Source organism: Dasypus novemcinctus, chromosome 5, assembly GCF_030445035.2.
Source record: "Dasypus novemcinctus isolate mDasNov1 chromosome 5, mDasNov1.1.hap2, whole genome shotgun sequence".
Classification (NCBI taxonomy): domain Eukaryota; kingdom Metazoa; phylum Chordata; class Mammalia; order Cingulata; family Dasypodidae; genus Dasypus; species Dasypus novemcinctus.
In genome coordinates this window covers 113210283-113232115 of record NC_080677.1, presented here as the reverse complement: position 1 = coordinate 113232115, position 21833 = coordinate 113210283, and the positions used below count along the sequence as shown (strand labels likewise).

General features: G+C 37.8%; 1 protein-coding gene across 1 annotated transcript in view; it reads right to left on the bottom strand.

Moving 5' to 3' along the window:
* Window positions 1-16760: 16760 nt before the first annotated feature.
* Window positions 16761-21833, bottom strand: part of LRGUK (leucine rich repeats and guanylate kinase domain containing) — a 129021-nt gene continuing 123948 nt past the window's right edge. The window contains exon 20 of the mRNA XM_004465765.4: window positions 16761-20757. Coding sequence (XP_004465822.2) covers window positions 20627-20757 — 131 coding nt within the window. The 3' untranslated portion in view covers window positions 16761-20626. The remainder of the gene's footprint in view (window positions 20758-21833) is intronic.

Here is a 21833-nt window from a genome sequence, read left to right as displayed (position 1 = left end):
AAGCGCCATCCAGGTCAGCAATACCAGCGGGAACAGGATTGAGGCCTGTAGCTGAGCCTTTAGATAACGCTCTCTACGGGGCCATGTTAGGGTCAGCGGCTGGCACTCACCATCCCATGGGGCTGCGGGGTGCTCAGGTGGGGGTCTTAAAGACCCTGGCCCATGCTGGGGTCATGGAAAACGGGTCAGGGTCTGTTACAGTTCCAAACCCTGGCTCCAATACTTACTACCTGTGATCTTAAATACGTTATTTAACTGTTCTGTACCTCTGCCTGTATAAAAAAGGCATAGCAACACCTTTTAGGGTGGTTGTAAAGCTGAGTGAGATCATACATGTAAAGCATGATGCCTAGGACATGGTGCTCAGTAATTGTTAGCTGTTATTATTGTTCCTATCTTTAAGAGATAGGCGCTTCTAAGACTCAGGGAGTAAACCTATAATTGAAATTAGGGTCAAATGGAAAGTTTACAATGTAGCCAAATAATATTGTGGCATACAATACTAACCACTGCTCCCTGACCCCTCCTCCCTCCCAAACTTCTTGCTTCTTCAGCCTTTCCTCTGCCCCATTCAGGGAGTATCATAAGGCATTTCATAAGCACTCAGGGTAACTCAGGTTAAGGTTGCTAACAAGAATGTCATAAAAGACCACCTTTCTCCCCACTACAGCTCCATTTCAAGGAGTCAAGATGGGGATCCCAGAACCCTGGATGCCCCTTGCAAGACTTCTTCCACTCCATTCCAACCCCAACACATGCCCACATTTCCAGCACTGTCTTAAGACCATCAGGACTAATCCCATTACATGTTCTCTCCAGTGAGGCTATATAATTTATCTTCCAAAGTGGGATGCTAGAAATAATTAAAAGGTGTTAATTAATCTTACTGTAGGCCTACACTGAGCCTCAACCAGCCACCGGGATGTGTCAACGTCCCTATATCTTTCTTTTAGCTGTCACACAAGAAATCAGGTCTCAGGTGTTTGTTACCAGTTTAGAACAATTTAGTGTGACACAGGGAGATTAAGCCTGGCTCTTAATGTCTGCCAATGATGTCTTCCTAAACCATTGCTTAAACACATGCAAATGAAACACACATTTGCAGTTTTTTGGTGTGAATCATGAAAGCTACATTTTTTTTCTTTTGAAGGCCCGCTAGCCTCCCACCACTCTTTCTTTGGTGAACCCATTTTTTATGTATTAAATCTAGGAAAAGATGTCATCAAAAAAGAAAAAAACAGGTGGGGAAGAAAGAGATGAAAACATTCTGACAGTTCACTTCTGTTTTGCAGCTGGGAGAACCACATATCTGAATTGTGTTACCTCCCTCACCAAGCTAATTAATTCTCTTTTTAAAAAAGCTACATCTCCTTCCTTCAATCAGTGTCAACAGCCAATTATAATCTTTCATCATCCAAAGTGTAATAACACAAATGTTATCAAGGAAGAAAACAGTTGGACTGACAAGATTAGCAATTCACTCCTCCTTTCTTAATCTTGTAATCACACAGTATGCAGCAGTTTACAATAATATACACCCAAGTTTGCCAGTAAATTACTCTATAAGGGCCGTGTGTAAATCCCCCATTGTGTCACGTCTAAGTTTGGCACAGAAACCCCTGTTTTCCTGTAGGAGACATGGGATGAATTAAGACCGGCTCTTTCCTCATGCATTAACCACTGCAGAGGGGCGTTAATTATATGAAGAGATGCATATTTGGCAAAATATATAACCGTGAACAGCATTTAGGGGCAACAGAGAACTGAGACAGCTGACAGTGACAGAAGGTATTTCACCAATGCTAAGAGTAACACTTTCCTGTCATGTGCTGGAAGACAAAAAGTTTCTTGCCATATGGGGGTCAAATATTTGTTGATATGAGTTGGGATTTTTCCCTAAAGTCTTTAGGGGTATGCCAGACTTTATCAGTGCACAAGTTCAGGCTTCCCCCCTGAGAATGTAGTGTAAAAAGGATGAATTTTAGTCCACCAACTGGAGTGTGGAAGGAATGGCACATATAATTGATTTAAAGAAATTAAACATATCTGATTCCCAGCCCCCATCGGCCAGGCTGGTGGGACATGAAAGCTCATCTTACCAGAGCTTCTTTATCTCCCCAGAGCTGTACAGGAATCCAGGAGGCTCTGTGTTGGTTAGTAAATGAATTTCTGTCCATTCATGGTTACTGGCATCCTTGGAGCCTGGTGACCGAGGCTCCCATGCCTGCCCTAGCTGGCTTACCACTCTTAGCATTTCACTGGGTCCAAACCCTGGCTTACCTCAGGCAAGGGAGCACAAAGGGCCTGGCTACTTTCTTGGGTGGAGGAATTGAAGAATGGGAAGGCAGAGGCAGATTAATGCTCAAAGTAATGCTGTGTGACTGTAGATCTTGTTTCTCTGGGGTGGAAGAGGGAATAGGGCTTGGGTTAGAGCTCTTCTGTCACCATTCTTCTAGCTTCCAGGAGGACTCACCACCACACCCTCTCCAAGGGGATGTGCAGCTTCTGCCCAGTGGTGTCTGTGGGCCCCTTGCCTCAACTCACCATTTGCTGCTGCTTCTGTGTCACACCCAGTCCTCCACTCTAAACTCTGAAGGAGAGTTTCTCCTCCCCGGGTGGCCTCAAGAATTTCAGCCCATCACAGAAGGTCCTGTTTGACAGCAATCACACCTCTTCCTGACTCCTTCTATTGAGAAGCCTGGAACACATCTCCTACTTCCCTTAGACATCTTCATCATTTCTGCCAGGATGACCTCTAGGGCCCTCATGCCAGAAGCATTATGATCCTATCACTGAATATTCCAGGAAAAGCATGAAGATTAGGTCCCACAGAAACCACTGCTACTGTCTGTGTTAATGCAGCTGGTAATACAGCAAAAGCAGGATATTTCTTTTTTTCTCTCTCTCTCCTCTCTCCCCCCTCCCGTTGTCTGCTCTCTGTGTCCATTTGCTGTGTGTTCTTCTGTGACTGCTTTTATTCTTATCAGCAGCACCGGGAATCTGTGTTTCTTTTTGTTGGGTCATCTTGTTGTGTCAGCTCTCCGTGTGTGTGACGCCATTCCTGGGCAGGCTGCACTTTCTTTTGCGCTGGGCGGCTCTCCTTACGAGGTGCACTCCTTGCGCATGGGGCTCCCCTACATGGGGGTCACCCCTGCGTGGCACGGCACTCCTTGCATGCATCAGCACTGCGAATGGGCCAGCTCCACACGGGTCAAGGAGGCCCGGGGTTTGAACCACGGACCTCCCATGTGGTAGGCGGACGCCCTATCCATTGGGCCAAGTCTGCTTCCCTAGCAGGATATTTCTTAATGAAAACATTGGCCCCAAATACCCAAATCAGTTGCTAATAGCCATAATATAACCAATGTAGGTTAACTTATGTAAGACATTGCCAAGGTCAGCATGCTTAGTGCCTTCTGCTTGGCAGTTTCCCAACAAGACTGAACGAACATATATCTAATGCAAATCAAACAAAAAAAAAATGCACAGTCTGCTCTGGATACTACATGATTCTGTTCATGTGACACAGAGCATAGATCCCACAAACTTCAGCATGAAAGGTTGCAGCATTCAATAGTGCTGGTAGAAAGTGTGTTATGCTACAACTGAAAGCAGGAGGATTGCATCCAGTATCCATGTGGAATCTAAGCCCCCTCTTGACATAGATGTGCAATGGACACAACCATTCCAATGTCCACAGAGAAAATGTGGCATTGGTGTGGGAAAAGTAGCCATGGTGGCTGCTGGGTGCGGGGAATGGGAAGAAGAGATGAGATGTGGAGGCATTTTCGGGACTTGGAGTTGTCCTGGGTGGTGCTTCAGGGACAATTACCGGACATTGTAGATCCCCCCAGGGCCCACTGGATGGAACGTGGGAGAGTATGGGCTATGATGTGAACCACTGACCATGAGGTGCAGCGATGCCCAGAGTTGTACTTACCAAATGCAATGGATGTGTCATGATGATGGGAGAGAGTGTTGCTGTGGGGGGAGTGTTGGGGTGGGGGCGGTGGGGTTGAATGGGACCTCATATTTTTTGAATGTAATATTTTTTAAAAATGAATAAAAAATTTTAAAAAAAGAAAGAAAGAAAGTGTGTTATGTGCCATTTTCATTTCCAGTAGCCAAAATGCCCTTGGTGGATGTGAGTGGTTGGTGTCATCCTAGCCACCTGCTTGCAAGCAGGAATATAGGATAGCAAATGAAGAGCAAGTCAAAGTAGAATATGTGGTCAATGACTAGTTATTGGTAATGGGCTATGAGGGATCAAGAATTCTTGCCATTTGCTAAAAAGCACATGAAAAGATGTTCAACTTCACTAGCTATTAGGGAAGTGCAGATCAAAACCCCAATGAGATATCATATCACACTGCCTAGATTGGCTACCTTAAAAAAAAAAGAAAAAGCAAAAAACTACAAGTATTGGGGAGGATGTGGAGAAATAGGCACACTCATTCACTGCTGGTGGGATTATATAGAATGGTATAGCCATCAGGAAGCTAAATATAGAATTGCCATTTGAGCTGGCAATCCCACTACTAGGTATATACCCAGAAGAATTGAAAGCAGGGACATGACAGATATATGCACACCAGTGTTCATAGCAGCACTTCACAATTGCTAAAAGAGGAAAGCAACCCAAATACCCATTAACAGATAAATAAACAAAATGTGGTATATGCCAACAAGGGAATATTATTCAGCTGTAAGAAGGAATGAAATACTGATGCATGCAGCAACGTGGATGGTTCCAGAGGGCCTTGGGTTGAGCGAGATAAGCCAGACACAGAAGGACAAATATGTATGAGCTCACTAATATATGAACTAATTATAATAAGCAAATTCATAGAGGTAGAATCTAGAAGATAGGTTACCAGGAGATAGAAAGAAGGTACAAAAAGGGAAGCTGATGCTTAATCTGTGTAGAATTTAGTTTGATTGTAGTGGTTTGGGGATGGACAGAAGTAATGGTAATGTGATGCTGTGAGCATAGATGGCAGCACTGAGGCATGTGTATGAGTGTGGTCGAAGGGGGAAGTTTTAGGTCATATATGTTACTGGAAGAAAAGCTAGAGGATAAAATACAGGATTATATAACAGTGAACCCTGAACTCTGTGGTGGACGAGGATTGGGGTTAATAACATAAATATAGGAATGTTCTTTCTAAAACAAAAGTACATCACTAGTACAGTGTGTTAATAATAGGGTGGTATTCAGGCAAAAATATGTGCAAAGCAAAATATGGATTATAGTTAATAACATTTTAACATTCCTAGATCAAATGTAATAGAGGTAACCACACCAATACTAAATGTCAGCAATAGGGGGGTTGGGGAATGTTGCATATTTTATTACTAGAAAAATGTTATATATCACAGGAACAATCAGATTTCTCTACAAGGTATATTGTTTCACACAGTCAGGTGTCTAGGCAGGTTCTTTTAAATAACTTGAACATTATATAGCTATATACTTCTATGGGATATAAATGTAACCTTATTGCCATAGGTATGCTTTTTGGATAGATGGAGGCCTGCACAGCAGTTAACAAAATATTAAACTTCCCTCCTGGAGGAAGTCCTACTATTTCTCGAATAAGATAGCCAGAAGCTCTGGAACATATAAGCCTTGCTTAATAAAGGGAAATAGACTAATAAGCCAAGACCTCGGTCTTTTTTTTTTTTTTTTAAGATTTTCCCCTCCCCCACCCTGTTTTTGCTGTGTCCATTTGCTGTGAGATCTTCTGTATCTATTTCTCTTTTTGTCTTCTCATCTTTCTCCTCTACAATTCAGAGGGACTCGATCCTGGGGACCTCTGATGTGGAGAGAGGTTCCCTGTCAATTGTGCCACTGTAGTTCTAGTCTCTGCTGCACTTCACTTTGACTTTCCCCTTCATCTCTCTTTTGTTGCATCATCTTTGCTGCATGAATCACTTGCACAGCACTGGCTCATCACATAGGTACTGGCTCACTGCACAGGCGTGCTTTCTTTTCTTTTTCATTAGGAGGTCCCAGGGATCAAACCTGGGTCCTCCCAAATGGTAGGTGGAGGCCTTATCACTTGAGCCTCATCCACTTCCCAAAACCTAGATCTTAATGATTGCACTTATGAAACTTATTCCAGTAATGAAACCAAGTCTAATTATAATTAATGCCTGAGTTGCCTCCTGAAAACCACCTGATTACTCAAATGTGGCCTATCTCTAAGCCAAACTCTGCAAATAACCTTACTACTTTGCTTGTGGGATATGACTCCCAGGGATGAAAGCCTGCTGCCTGGTACCAAGGGATTATTACCAAGCAGTAATCAGCAATGCCTTGGAAGAAAGATCTTGATCAATAGGGGGAAATATGAAATAAAATAGTTCTATGGCAAAGAGATTTCAAAGTGAGTCAGGAGGTCATTCCAGAGGTTATCTATGTTTATGCTGGTCTCAGCCAGAATCCACAAAATGCCACAGTAAACAAAGCCTCAAACGAAGTGCTCCCGAAGTGCTCCAGAGGGCCCTAGGGATGTCCGGAGGGGACGCAGGCGACAGTGCTCGGCTGCATGAAATCAACACCTATTCGGGGGGCTCTATCTGGGAATACATGAAAAATTCTTTATACTTGTTATACTTAGCTAAAATCCCCTAATCATGATTCTTCTACTTATTTTATTTGAACATATAATTTTCAATTTACTTGTTAAATATATTTTCAGAGACTTAAAGCCTTTGTTTTTTTATTTTGTTTTGTTTTTTGTATTGTTATTTTTAATATATTAAATTATTTTTATAAGATACATAGATCACATAAAATGTTACATTAAAAAATATAGGAGGAGCCCATGTGCCCACTCCCCTCACCCTCCAATTTTCCACATCAAAAAATTCTTTCTTTTTAAAAGACCTTGAATAAAAGGGTCAATTCAGATCAGCAGAATATCACAGCCTACATGTAATATCAGGTGTTAAAAACTGTTTTTTCTTTTTTTTTTAATGTTACATTAAAAAAATATGAGGTCCCCATATAGCCCCCACCCCCTCACCCCACTCCTCCCACATCAAGAACCTCTTCCATCATTGTGGCACATTCACTGCACCTGGTGAATACATTCTGGAGTACTGCTGCACCACATGCATAGTGGTCTACATGTAGTTTACACTCGTTCCTATGGCAATGGAGCCCTGAAACCCAGCAGACACGTGGCCAACTCCTGCTCTCCAGTTCTTTGGGCCTGCCCTGGACAACTAACAAAACGATGAAGATGAACCATCCCCAGCCCAAAAGGAAGGAGTATCTTCAACTGCAAACAAAACAACTCCACTCCTCTGTCCCATAATATCTATGTCCCTTCTCAGCCTGAAGTAGAGTGGACTTTGTTCCAAATCACACAAGATTAAGAAATGAAGAAAAATAAGGGGGAATGTAACTGCTGACTAAAGCAGATTTATTGTAGTTGTTTTAACTGAGTAACTTATAACATTGTTATAAGAAATAAATTTTAAAAATTTCTTCCTGTTTTTAAGGGCATTGTCCTAATTAATTAACTGTTGACTACCACAATTCCAAAGCACTATACTATACAAAGCTAAACTATAGAATATAAAGCTGAAAGAACTCAGATACTAATTTCAAGGAGCTTGGAGTCTCATGTGGTAACTATGCTGACTGGTGATTTCTACTATATAGAGATGACTACTGAAAGTACTGGTATATTTCTTTCCAGATCTTTCTGTGCCTACACACTTTATGCCAAAATTAGGATCATACTAATACTAAATATATGGTTCTATACTGTTTTATTCATTTAACACTTTTGTATGCATTTCTTATATTCTTTGAAAATGAGTTTTAATGACTTCATGACATTCTATCATATAGATATTCTATAATTGTTTAAATAAATTCATTAATGTTGCATATTGAATTTGTTTCCAGACTTATTTTATTATAAACAATGACCCCATCAACATCCTTCTATATAAGTCTATCTGCATTTATCAAATTTCTTTCTTAGAGTACATTCCTAGAAATAGACTTAATGGACAAAAAGTTGTGAACATTTTAAGATTCTTAGAATATGGTCATACATAATTTGGGTTGATGAAACATTTTGGTAATGGATGGCGGTGATGGTAGCACAATATTGTGAACATAATTAATAGCACTGAATTATATATTTGAACGTGATTAAAAGCGGAAATTGTAGGTTGTATATATGTTACTAGAATAAAATTTTTTTTTAAATATAGGTCTTTACAAAACAAATAGTGAGCCCAATTGTAAATGATGGACCAAATAGTACAATTATAAAAATGTTCTTTCATGAATTATAACAAATATACCACACTAATGCAAGGTGTTAATAATAGGGGAGTATAAGGTATCTCTATTTTATGCATGATTTTTCTGTAAACCCACAACTTCTCAAGTAAAAAAAATACGATCAATTTTTAAAAATCTGTCCTTTACACAATTCATTAGCAAGTATTTATTGAGCATCTATTATGCTACAGACATGGTGCTATGCACTGGGAACAAAAGCAATAGGATGCCTATCCTTGTGGAACTTACAGCCACCTGAGAGAGAATCTATATCTAACCTGAGAACAGGGAACTTTGCCAATTTAATATTAAATTTCATGTAGAGTTAAAAGTATTAGAGAAGGAACAGGTTAAAAAAAACTCTGCCTCTCAAAATACCATTTATGCAAACAATTTTGACAAATGGTATTAGAATTTGCTAAGCCTTATAGCAGCTGCCATTTTACCCATAAATTATGCATTATGCTGAGTTAGTTAAGATTATGGAGGAATATTAGAAATTTGTTTAACTCCATATGAGGCTTGAAGAGGAAAATAAAACATAATTATTTTACTTTCACCATTTAAAAATGTAAAGAAATAACTCACATATCAAATGGGTTTTCTATTTATTTTCCCCAAAAGTTATCTAGGAAACTTTCAAAAAAAATTAGGAATGGGAAAATTTAAGAGGAAGAAATGCTCTATTGAAATTTCTATATAATGTGATAAAAGTGAGGTGACATGGATGGGTCCCTCTCCTCTTCTACACATACTGAGATTTTGAGGAAAAGTATAACAGGAAAGAGAGGAAGGTAGGAACAGAGAAGGAGAAAGGGAGGTAGGGGAAAAAGTTATGCCATAAACTGGAAGAACCTATTTGTAACACACATAATTGTAAAGTACTAATATATAGCATTTATAAGAACTGCAAAAATCAAGGAAAAGACCAACAATGCAATCAAAGAATATGCAAAAAGACATGAATGGTATTTCACAGATTAAAAAAACCCATGGCCACTAAACATGAAAGGATGTTTAAACAACAATCCCCCTTTGCAATGGCAAAGACCAAAAAAGAATGAAGGTCCAACAATGAGCCCCTGATACTAATGGCTATGCTTGTGAGCCTGCGCACCTGAAATAAGAACAAGGCCTAGAGCAGCAGTGTGCCTAAGAGTTACCTCCTGAGAGCCTCCATGTTGCTCAAATGTGGCCAGTCTTGAACCCAAACTCAGCATGTAAATTCATTGCCTTTCCCCCAGCGTGGGACATGACTCCTGGGGATGAGCCTCCCTGGTGCCGAGGGATCACTACCAAGTACCTGCTGATGACGTAACTAGAAAATGACCTTGAATAAAAGGTTCAACTCAGAGCAGCAGAATATCTCTGTCTACATATAATAACAGGAGTTAAAAATGCTTTTTGACCTAAATTAAGGGGGAAATGGAAAGGACAAATGAGTTTATATGGCTATGAGTCTCTAAAAAAGAGCCGGGAGGTTATCAGAGGGGTTGTCCTTATGCACAACTGAGCAGAGTCCCAGAGATAGAAAAAGTAGATATAACCCCAGGTATTGGTTCTTCTGAGGGCTACAGAGACCCACGGGTTTTATGGTCATGGCAGATGGCGTCCACTGCCATGTCAGTTGGCCCTTCTTTGGAGTTGGTGTTTCTGTGTGATGGAGCTGGATTCAGCTGTGATCTCTTTTCACAAGCCTTTCCTGTTACTTTACCATAATTGTAGTTGGTGCTGTGATTTAAGATATACCCAGGGGATCTGACTCTCTGGACTGACCATATGATAGCCAAGCCCTGAGCCGCAAAAGACTTCAGCTCCTACACTCTAGTTTATTGGACTTACCCCACTCACCTAACATGTAGTTGAAGAATGTCAACCACCACACCATGGAGCCATGAGTGCCTACAACTGAAAGCAGGAGGATTGCATCCAGCATCCATGTGGAATCTAAGCCCCCTCTTGACATAGATGTGGAATGGACACAACCAATCCAAGGTCCACAGCATGGAGGAATAGAATATGGATTAGAGTGGACTTACTGATATTCTATTCATGAACTATTGTGGTTAGTAATTGAAGAAAATGTGGCATTGGTGTGGAAAAAGTGGCCATGGTGGCTGCTGGGTACGGGGAATGGGAGGAAGAGATGAGATGTGGAGGCGTTTTTGGGACTTGGAGTTGTCCTGGGTGGTGCTGCAGGGACAATTACTGGACATTGTAGGTCCTCCCATGGCCCACTGGATGGAATGTGGGAGAGTGTGGGCTATGATGTGGACCATTGGCCATGAGGGGCATGATGCTCAGAGATGAAGTCACCAAATGCAATGAATGTGTCATGATGATGGAGGAGAATGTTGCTATGGGGGGAGTAGTGGGGTGAGGGGGGTGGGGGGTACATGGGGACCTCATATTTTTTGAATGTAATATTAAAAAAATGAATGAATTAATTAATTTTTTTAAAAAAAGGATGTTTAATCTGGTTAGTAATAAGGGAAATGCATCCTAAAACCAAAGTGGTATATAATGTTACATTCATCAACTTGACCAAAAGAGAAACATCTGAAAATATCAAGTACTGGTAAAGATTGTATCAATGATATTTTCTTATCCACCAGTGTGTGGATTATAAATTGGTATCACCAATTTGGAAAGCAATTTGATGTTTAATTTTAAGCAGAAAAATGTCCCTCTCCTGTGACCATAAATTCCACTGCCAGCTATAATCACAGAGAAACCCTTGCACATATGCACCAACAGACAAGCAGTCCTAACTGCTTTGTCAAAAGCTGGAAACAACCAAAATGGCCAAGGACAAGGAAACAGAAAAATGGAAAAATAATGAGTGAATTATAACTATATCCATCAACAAAGATGAATCTCAAAACCATAATATTGAGTTTCAAAAACAAATCTCAGAAGATGACAAACAGAATGATATCATGTTCATAAAATTCAAAAATAGGGAGCTGATGTGGCCCAAGCAATTGGGCACCTGCCTCCCACATGGTAGGTCCTGGGTTTGGTTCCTGGTGCCTCCTAAAGACAATGAGCAGAAAAGGAGCAGACAGGTGAGGGAATCACCTTGGGGTGGGGGAGAGGGGGTAAAAAAATAAAAATAAATTAAAAATGAAAATGAAAAAAAAAAAAGAATTAGAACAAACTAAAAAAACCCAAATATATGCAACATCAAATAATATATACTATTTAAAAAGACATAAGGTAATAGCAAATTGAAAATTCAGAAGTGTTTATCTCTGCCCTCCTGGGACTTAGTTTAGTAAGGGGAATCACATAATAAACAAGATAAATTATTAAAATAAATGTTAGATGATTAAAAAGTGCTCTGGAGAAACATGAAGCAGTGAAAAGGCATGAGCAATGTTGGGTGGGATGGGGTGGGGGCTGGACTGAGATTTTAAATAGGATCACCAGGGAAAACCTAAGAAAGTGACATGTGAGGAAAGACCTGAAAAGGTGAGGGAATGAGTTGTGTGGGTCACGCAAAATCTTTACTTTGTAGAATTCATAGTCAAATCAAGAATTTTGCTACAGTTTACAAGCACGACAATTTCAGGGTAAATAGATTGGGTCTTTGTACCTAAGCTCAATGATCCAGTAAATATAAAATGCAAGTATTGCGCAGTGACAATTCAGAATATTTTTTACTTAGTTGGTAGGAAACACTATTTCTTCGAGGAGTTAGAGAATTAGAAGCATGCATTAGGAGCATAGAATTTTCAAAAGAACCTTATAAACCAGGGTGAAAATTAGATTTGGGGCTTTGGTTTCTGGGATTCTAATTTTACATGCTGTGCAATTCACCTCATCAAATTGCTAAACTAATCTCTTGTGCTAACAACTGCCTAGGTTAATAAAAAAACCTGGAACATTTTGCATGTTAAAAAATAAGAGAAAACATAAAACTGCAAATCTGTCTCCTTCTTACATGCAAGTAAGTAGTCTGTGACCTTAGCTGAGCTGCTTTGATTTGATCAAGGCATTATAATTAGTGGGTCAAATTCCTTCCATTTTTCATAGTTCTTGTTCAGCAAAATTTGCTGCCTGTGCAATCTTAAACAGTGATATAGCATAGATTCTGTCTCAGGCGTGGTATACTGAGAAGCTACTCCTCCTGTGTTGATTTCGTTATCGTTATAAAACAACGCTTTATTCTATCAATAGTTTAGATTGGGTTTTTTAATTTTTTAATTAATTAAGTCCTTTAGTGAAGAGTTTTCACACATGACCATGTTCCAAAAAATATATATGAAAACAATAAAATACAATACTTCCAAGTTTGAAGATTTTCAAGAGACATATATACAAGTATGCTGAGTCTTACCAACATGGCTATGAGACGTCTTTGTTTAAGGGGTTTGCTCTGGTTTAGGGGAGGAGGTAAGGTGCCCTCATGCCTTTTCTCCCTCCAAGGACTCCAGTCCAGCTCCATCGGACTACAGAATTCTGCTAAGAGTTGTTGCTACTCACTGGCTTCCAACCAAAGCCTGGTTTTCATCCTCCCCCACTCTTTTCCATTTATTTTACTAAGGAGATAAATAATGTATACTTACGAATATATAACAAATATAAACACGTGTGTGTGAGAGTGTTATATACAGAAATATGCATTGTTTAAGTGAATTTTTCTGGCGCTACTTCTATTGTTTGGTTTTCTGTTTATATCCTTATGCTATTTTAGAATTTATCTTTTTAATCTTTAGGTTCTCTATTTTGTCTTTTTCATTGAACATGTATATAAAATGGCAAGTTTTCATACTATGTTTCCTTTTTTTTTTTGCTTTGTGAATTTTTATGAATTCTTGATTTTTTTGTTTTGATATTGTTAACAATTTTTAAAATCCTTCCTGTATTTAAATTATTTTATTTCTCACTTCCTCTCGTAGAGATAATGAAAAGACTAACTCCACATGACCCACACGTTGGGTGATCATATAAATAATTATTTACAGCAGAATATTTTTGAGAGTGAAACAGGGCACTGTTAATAATTCTGCTGGGAAAACAAATAAATTGGTACAACCCCAAGCAAACAGTAATGTACGCTCACTGAAACCTCAGGGGGATTTTAGGACTTCCCTGCCCCACAAATTTCCCATTCAATGAATTATCAAAGTTATCCCCTACATAAAGTCCAAAGGAAAACTAATAAAAGCAATTGGCACTAGGAGAAAAATCTAAAGTTAAATCCATATGCCAAAATCTGGTATTTCCAATGAACATAGCATCCTGAGGATAGCAGAAAGAAAGTGTATGCTCAGAATAGCAGGATAAATGTAGAAATAATGTTCAGTCACCTTTCACCTCTCCTCTTGGATGACAAAGTCAAGCAGGCTACACCATTACTATAGAACTATTTTCTGGAATGGTCCCCTTCCTTCATCAAATCACCTCTTTCCCTTCTTGCTTGCAGATTAAGAACATAACAGTGAGAAAGTAACCATAATAGAGGGGTAGTAAACATTTAAATCTGCAAAATTCAGAGAGAGGAAAAATAATGTAAATATTGAATATAAAGCCAAAATTCTTGAAAAAGAAGATCTGGCAAAAAGAAAAGGGTGGGACATGTGGTTCTCTATACTGAGTCCATGATTCCTAATTAAATTTATAATCATGGGAAGTGAAAAAGATTGGTGAAATACAACCATTTAAAATTCTGTGACATACATAGAATATCATGGTAGGAAAAGTACTTTCCAAATCACTATTAGTGAAAATAAGCAAAATACATAGAAGTCAGAAGCCAATAAATGAGACAGCAAAAAAAAAAACAAAAAAAAAAACAGAGTCTCAAACTCACCAGAAAATATAGAACAAAATGATATAAATAGGATGGAACTTAGTTTAAAAACAAAATGGGACAAAGGGTATGGGGAAAGGCAGGAAGAGATGAGAGGTGGAGGCGTCTTCGGGACATGGAGCTGCCCTGGATGGTGCTTCAGAGGTAATCACCGGACATTGTAAATCCTCACAGGGCCTACTTGATGGAATAGAGGAGAGTATGGGCCATGATGTGAACCAATGTATATGAGGTGCAGAGGTGCCCAAAGATGTACTTACCAAATCCAATGGATATGTCATGATGATGGGAACGAGTGTTGTTGGGGGGGGGGGAGAGGGGGGGTAGGGGGGTGGGGTTGAATGGGACCTCACATATATATTTTTAATGTAATATTATTACAAAGTCAATAAAAAATAAAAAAATTTAAATAAAAAAAAAACAATAAAAAAAAAATGAATGAAACAAGATGAAATCCATAATTATGACATAGTCATCCTATACTAATTAACATAACATTGAAAAAACTATTTTATATGTGAGAAAAAGACAAACACATCTATAATGAGATACTAAAACACTGGTATCATTTATTTTTTTTTATTTTTATTTTTTTTTAAGATTTATTTTTATTTATTTAATTCCCCTCCCCTCCCCCGGTTGTCTGTTTTCTGTGTCTTTTGCTGCGTCTTGTTTCTTTGTCCACTTCTGTTGTCGTCAGCGGCACAGGAAGTGTGTGCGGCGCCATTCCTCGGCAGGCTGCTCCCTCCTTCGCGCTGGGCAGCTCTCCTTATGGGTGCACTCCTTGCGTGTGGGGCTCCCCCACGCGGGGGACACCTCTGCATGGCAGGGCACTCCTTGCGCGCCATCAGCACTGCGCATGGGCCAGCTCCACACGGGTCAGGGAGGCCCGGGTCTTGAACCGCGGACCTCCCATGTGGTAGACGGACGCCCTAACCACTGGGCCAAAGTCCGTTTCCCACTGGTTATCATATATGACAGAGCAAGCTGATATAAAATTAAGAGGACATATCTATGAAGTCTAAATGTAATTAGTAAAACTGATCTTGCAGATATGGCAAAATTTTATACATAGACTTTCCTTTTAATTTTGCTGAGGAGTTTTTAAAATTGTGCACATACCAAAGCATATAGAACTTTAAAACTTATAAAATAGAAATTAGACAAGCCATAATTTTTTTTTCATTAAAATCCAGCAAAACTAGGACTTAAAAAGGAAAAAAATTCTCAATAATTTTTGGACTAAAAAGAACAAAACTATGATTATAAACTCTTGGAAAGAAAGGTAGAGAAAAGGAAAGAAAAGAAAAGATGAAAAATAGATGAGTAAGAGATAAGAAATAGAAACCCAATCATAGCAGGAAGCTTTTTTAAACATGTCTGTGTAAGTTAAATAAATAAATAAATAAATAAATGGCTAGACTTAATTTAATTATCAAGATTGAATTAATACACAATTCAATTTTTGTTCCCTGCAAAGGAAAGACCTTCATTTCAACACCTATTCATGGTAAAAAAAACAAACAAAAAAAAAACCTTTTAGTAAACTAGACTAAAAGAGAAGTACTTTTTCCAAGAAAGTTTATCTACCAAAACTCCATAGCAAATTTCATCCTTAATAAAATAAAGCATTAGAAACAGTATTTTTAAAATCAGGAATAAGACAAGGATGCCTATTAATAGGATTCTATTCAACAGTGAATTAGGTGGTCTATCCTGTGCATTTAAAAAAGAAAGAAATGGAAAGAATAAGAATGGAAAGTAAGGAAGATGTTGTCATATTTGATATTATGATCTGCATTGAAATCCTGGAAGAATCTGAGTACACTGTTAGAAATAGTAATACATATGACATATATAGAAATGAATTGTCTTCTGTACACCAGTGACAGAAAATATAATCTTAAATATTGCATTTACAATAACCAAAAAAGAAATCCATTTCAGTAAAGATATATGTCCTTTATGGGGAAAATCATACTACTTTATTAAAATAATTGAATAAAACCTAATAAATGGAGTAACATAGCATGTTTATAGATAAGAAGATCCATTATAATTAAGAAGACAAGCCATCCTAAATTTATGAGTTAAATGTCATTTTTTAAAATGACATTTAATTTGATCAAATAAATTTGCTTAAGTAATTTAGCAAATCCAACAAGGCATCTGTAAAATTTGATAAATTCTAGAAGTATTTGGAAAAGCAAAATTCTAGGAAAAGTTAAGATAATTTCTAAGAAAATCAAAGTGGCCTAACCTGTCCTTTGATGTAGCAAGTATTATTATATAATGGCAAAGTAAATAGGGTAGTACCATAGGGCAGAGAGCCCAGAAACAGACACAAATATTTATGGAAATAATATATGAGAGAGAGGGTAATGGAAATAATATATGACAGAGAAAGTCTTAGAGATCAGAAGGGAAGGAATTTGTACAACTGGCAAAATAAATTCAATCCTACCTCATACCATGCACAAAAATCCTTCCCAGAGTATAGATCTAAATTGGAAAAGAAAAACATTTTTTAAGAATTTAGAAGAATATACAAAAGACTATATTCATGACTATGGGCTGGGGAATGAATTCATAAAACATAAAAAGTATAACTCATACAGAAAAATTAATAGATTGTCATAATAAAATGAAAAACATTTATTCATTAAAAGACATCATTTACAAAAGTAAGAAGAACCCACAGTCTGGGGAAAGATATTTTTGATATATATATTAACAGAGAATTAGTAAACAGAATATAGAACTAAATCCCACAAATCAATAAGAAAAAGATAATAGCCCAATTCAAAAATAGGCAAAACATATAAATAGGCAATTCACAGAAGAGGAAACATAAATGGCTAATTAACTTATTTAAAAAAGAGTTGCAGATAGTTGATAATTTGGGAAATGAAAATTAAAAATCAAAATGATAACATTTAATATCCATTGGATTAGCAATAAAAATACTGTCAATGCCATTTATTGGTGAGGATATAGAGAAATGAGAATTCTCATTATAGCAGGACAACCACTTTAGTAATTCCTGGGGAAGTTAAAGATTTGTACCCCTATAACTCAGCAATTTCATCCCACTCCTAGACAAGAATGTTTTTACCTGCATTGTTTGTAAAAGAGATAGATAGATAGATAGATAGATAAGATAGATTAGATAGATAGATAGATAGATAGATAGATAGATAGATAGATAGATAGATAGATAGATAGATAGATAAAGCTGGCTTTGCCACATCTACTGTGAGAATGAAGACCATTCTCAGCGACCACAGTGTGAACATTCCAGAAAATGCCGAAGGATAAACAGTTGTTGTGAAGGGCCTCAGAAGAACCCTTCAGAGGGACTTCAATCACATTAACATAGAAGTCAGTCACCTTGGAAAGAAAAGAAGAGAATCTGGGTTGACAAATGGTAGGGAAATAAAAATGAACTGGCTACCGTATGCACTATCCGTAATCACGTACAGAACATGATCAAGAGTGTTGCACTGGGCTTCCATTACAAGATGATTTTGTATGCACACTTCCTCATCAGCGTTTTATTCAGGAGAGTGGGTCTATTCTCTTGTTGAAATCTGAAATTTCTTGGGTAAATAAAATATCTGCAGGGTTTAGATGAGGCCAGGCATTCCTTGTTCACTCTCTCCAGGCCAGGATGGTGAGTTAATTTGTGAAGGAAATGACATTGAACTTGTATCAAACTCAGCTCTTTTGAAATCAAGGAAATCAAGGAAGGTCGGAATAGGGTGGTATGTGGGAATCCTGTATTTTATGCATGTTTGTTCTGCAAACCCACAATACTGCTAATAAAAAAATCTAAATGCTACAATAGCACAGACTACATATATTATCTGATAAACATATTGACAAGAAAAAAGTTAATTGCTGAATACATACAGCAGATTATGAAATTTAAAATCATGGAGAACAGAAGTACATATTATTTAGGGATAGATACATAGGTATAAAAAGTACAAAGAAATACAGTTGATCCTTCTTATTCGTGATAGTTATATCCTACAAAGTCCCCATAAACACAAATTAGCCTTTTTCAACCTCAGATGGGAATTTTCCACCATGCTTTATTCTTTTCAAAAGTATGCATGTGCATGCTTGTGTCTGCAAATGACTGAGAAAGTGCCATAAGCATTTTTAGTGACTACATGAATCTGTGAATACTCAATCCATGAATAATGAGAATTGACTGTACATGGGAAAGATGAAAACCTAATTGAGAATAATGGTTTCTTCTGGGTGGGAAATTAAGGAAGGTAGGAAATGGGCTTCAACAGTAATGGTAAAGTTTTATTCGTTCAAGGGGGTGTATTATGGGTATACAAGTTTTGTTATATTTTTAGTTTATAGCATTATACTTTTTAAAAATATCTAAGTATTTTATGAATACTTGCAACCGAATTTGTTTCCATGTTCATTTCTAGTATGTGGAACTGAACTTGATACCTGAGATCTTGCTGAACCCTTTTATTCATTCCAAGAGATGTTTTTCCCCTAGCTTATTTGGAATTTTTTTATGCAGACCATCTTGTGATTTGCAAATAGGTAGTTTTATTTCTTCCTTTCCAAACTGCATGCCTTTCACTTTTCTTGCCTTACCTTGCTGGCTAGAACTTCTAGTACTCTGCTGACTAGGAATGGTGAGAGTGGTCATCCTTGCCTTGTTTCTGATCTTAGAGGGAAAGCATTCAGTCTCTAACTATTAAATATGATGGTTAGTGCTTTTTTTGTAGATATTCTTTATCAAATTGAAGAAGTTCCCTCTATTCCTAATTTTTTAAAATCATGAATTGTGTTGGACATTGTCACATGCTTTTTCTGTATCAATTGATATGATCATCTGATTCTCTTCTTTTGCCAATTATGGTGATTATATTGGTCAATTTTAAAATATGAATTAGCCTTGCATCCTTGGAATAAACCTCATTTGTTCATGGTGTAGAACTCTTTTTATGTAAGCTAAGTTTTATTTGCCAATGTTTTGCTAAGGATTTTTGTATCTATATTCATGAGAGATAGTGGTCTGTAGTTTTCTTTTCTTGAACTGTCCTTTTTCGCTTTCAATATCAGAGTAACACTGGCCTCACAAAAAGTTTGGAGTGTTTCCTCATTTTCTATTTTCTGTCTGGGGATTTAGCTGTACTTAGTGGGAGAAATAGGGAAAAGGGCACTTACTCCATGTTACCTGGTACCAGAAGTATTATTTTTATATTTTCTACTGTGTTTTAAATACTCTGTAATACTTTTGAAAAGAATAACTGATGCTGGTGAAACAACTACACTTGAAGATTCTTGGAACACAGTGACCCACTCTTGGCCTCCCTACTTCCCCAGACAGGATTGTTTTCCCTTTTCTGTTCAGCTTTATCTTCTTCTCCATGTTTCCCCTACTCCTCTTCTTCCGAACCCTAACAAGAAAAAAAAAACCTCCAAAAAACAATAACCAGATCCTATTTGAGAAATGAACTAGCTGGAGGACAAGAGTCAGTTGCAAATCATGGTACACCCACATTTGAGTTATGGGGATAGGGGATTTTTAAAGAGTTTTGATAATCAGAATATTTAATAATTAGCTCCCTACGAGGAAGAAGCTCCTGTTTCCATGAGCGGTCATGTCCAGAAGACTCAGGGAAGAGGTCATTTACCAGCCCATAGTAATTCATTTCGAGGTTTAAACAAACAGTATAGCTCTACTGGAACATATCATACTGGAATAACAGCTGAGACTATAATTATTCAATATTTTTTCCTCAACAGTCAGGGAGTATAACCAATCAGATGATGAGAATTTTTAAAAACAGTTCTAATGGCAAACAGTACCTTATTCGACTCAGAAAAGGGTAAAATAAAATAATTACTTATTCTTTATTCCTTCATACTGCTAAAGCAAGTTGATAACCATGAAAACTTACAATTAAAATCAAGTTGAGGAACTTGCCATTAATATCTTAAATTAACATTGTTAAATGTAAAAGCAATTAATTCCCTTTGAGAAGTGCAGTTAATATGTTGGTCACAAGTTAAATGCAGTTCTGAGACCCTTTCATAATCAGAAGAACAAAATAATTCAATCATTAGAGTATATACTAATGTTACAAAGGGACACATTGGAATTTTATGAGCACAATCCCAGTTGGGCATACCCAAACATCACTATGCATGTAGCAGTGCAGCAGTTTTGGGAGAATTTGCCAACTGGAATTTCAGAGCAGGATGCAGCTGGAAAAGTAATATATAGCTATGGGAAAAACTGAAATGACATTTCTAAAAGCTAAGAAAAACTCACATAAAAAAAGACTATGCAGAAAGTCACAAAAGATTTTGAGAGAATTATGGCAGGTGGAATTTTTTTTTTGTAGGTAGTTGGATGAGTAAGAAAAAACTGGGATCCATCACCAGGTAAGATGAAGGTATTAGACATGATCAGAGCAAGTTTTCCATGTTAGGATCAGATGCCCAGCACTGGATTACTTCTGGCCCTGAGGAATTGGTGGGAGGATGGGTTTGGTGTTGGAACCTGGAAGACTGACAACTGAGACAGAATGCTTTTTGTTCTGGAGAGACGCTTTTTCATGTGAAAATAACTGTTTCTGTAGTTCTGTAAAACATTAAGAAAAAAAGTTACAGGACATATAGTTAATCCCTTGGAACACTAAACAGAGAAAATAAGCATTGCATAATGTAAGCACCAGAATATTTTTAGAATTCGTTCATAACAAACTTAAAGGAATAACAAAAAAGGCAACCAAACAATGGGGACAAGGTTCAGGAAATATCATCTGCATGGCTGGACAAGCCTTGGGTTGTTTAGACTTTTCCAATGATCAGAGGTTGCTAAAAAGCAATACCTAGGCTATGCTGCCGTCCTGCTTGTACCCTCTGTAACAGTAGCCCTGGCCATACTCTTTCATTATTGCACACATGTGGACACAAACACACACACACACACTCTTAAGCCCTTCCTAAAAAACTTCATCTATCACCCTACAGATTTATTTGTGCATCACTGGTCTGTTTGCCAAGGATGAGGTCATGAGGAGCTGGGTGTCTTCTGGAATTGTGGAAAGCAGGAGTTTGGAAGATAGAGACTGAGGGTAGAGTCATGGTGACCATAGAGGAAGCAGAATTCTTCATGTGGAGAAAGCCATGTAGCAGGGGGTTGAAAAAGTGAGGCAGAGAGAGTGAGAAAAAAGGAGTGACCTATTGCTCAGGATAAGATCAGAAAGACTGAATCTTTTGGGCAAACTAAAGCAACCCAAAATGTTAAAGGCAAAATGGACCGTTTTAAGGTATATTCAGGGCAACAATGACCCAATGCTTGAGAAGATGATATCATGCTAACAGAGGACAGACACAAAAAGCTTCTCCTTGTTTGCTTTTTCTTTTCCACAATGGGGATAATATCCCCATCTTTAAAAAATATAGGCCCTGAAGGAGAGAGAAGGCAATAGAAGAGTATGTCTCCTTTCTCATTCAGTTCAAGTTTCCAGATCCAGACAAGTTACATCCCAGGGTTCTAAAATAACCTTCAGAAGTATCTTAGAGTGTTTGGTCTTTGAGAATTCATTGATAGTGAAGAAAATGTTGGAGGCAAATAATATTGCCATTTTAAAATGGGAATAGGGAATTACAAAGCAGTATGTTTGGCTTTTAAACTGAGATAATTCTAGTTGG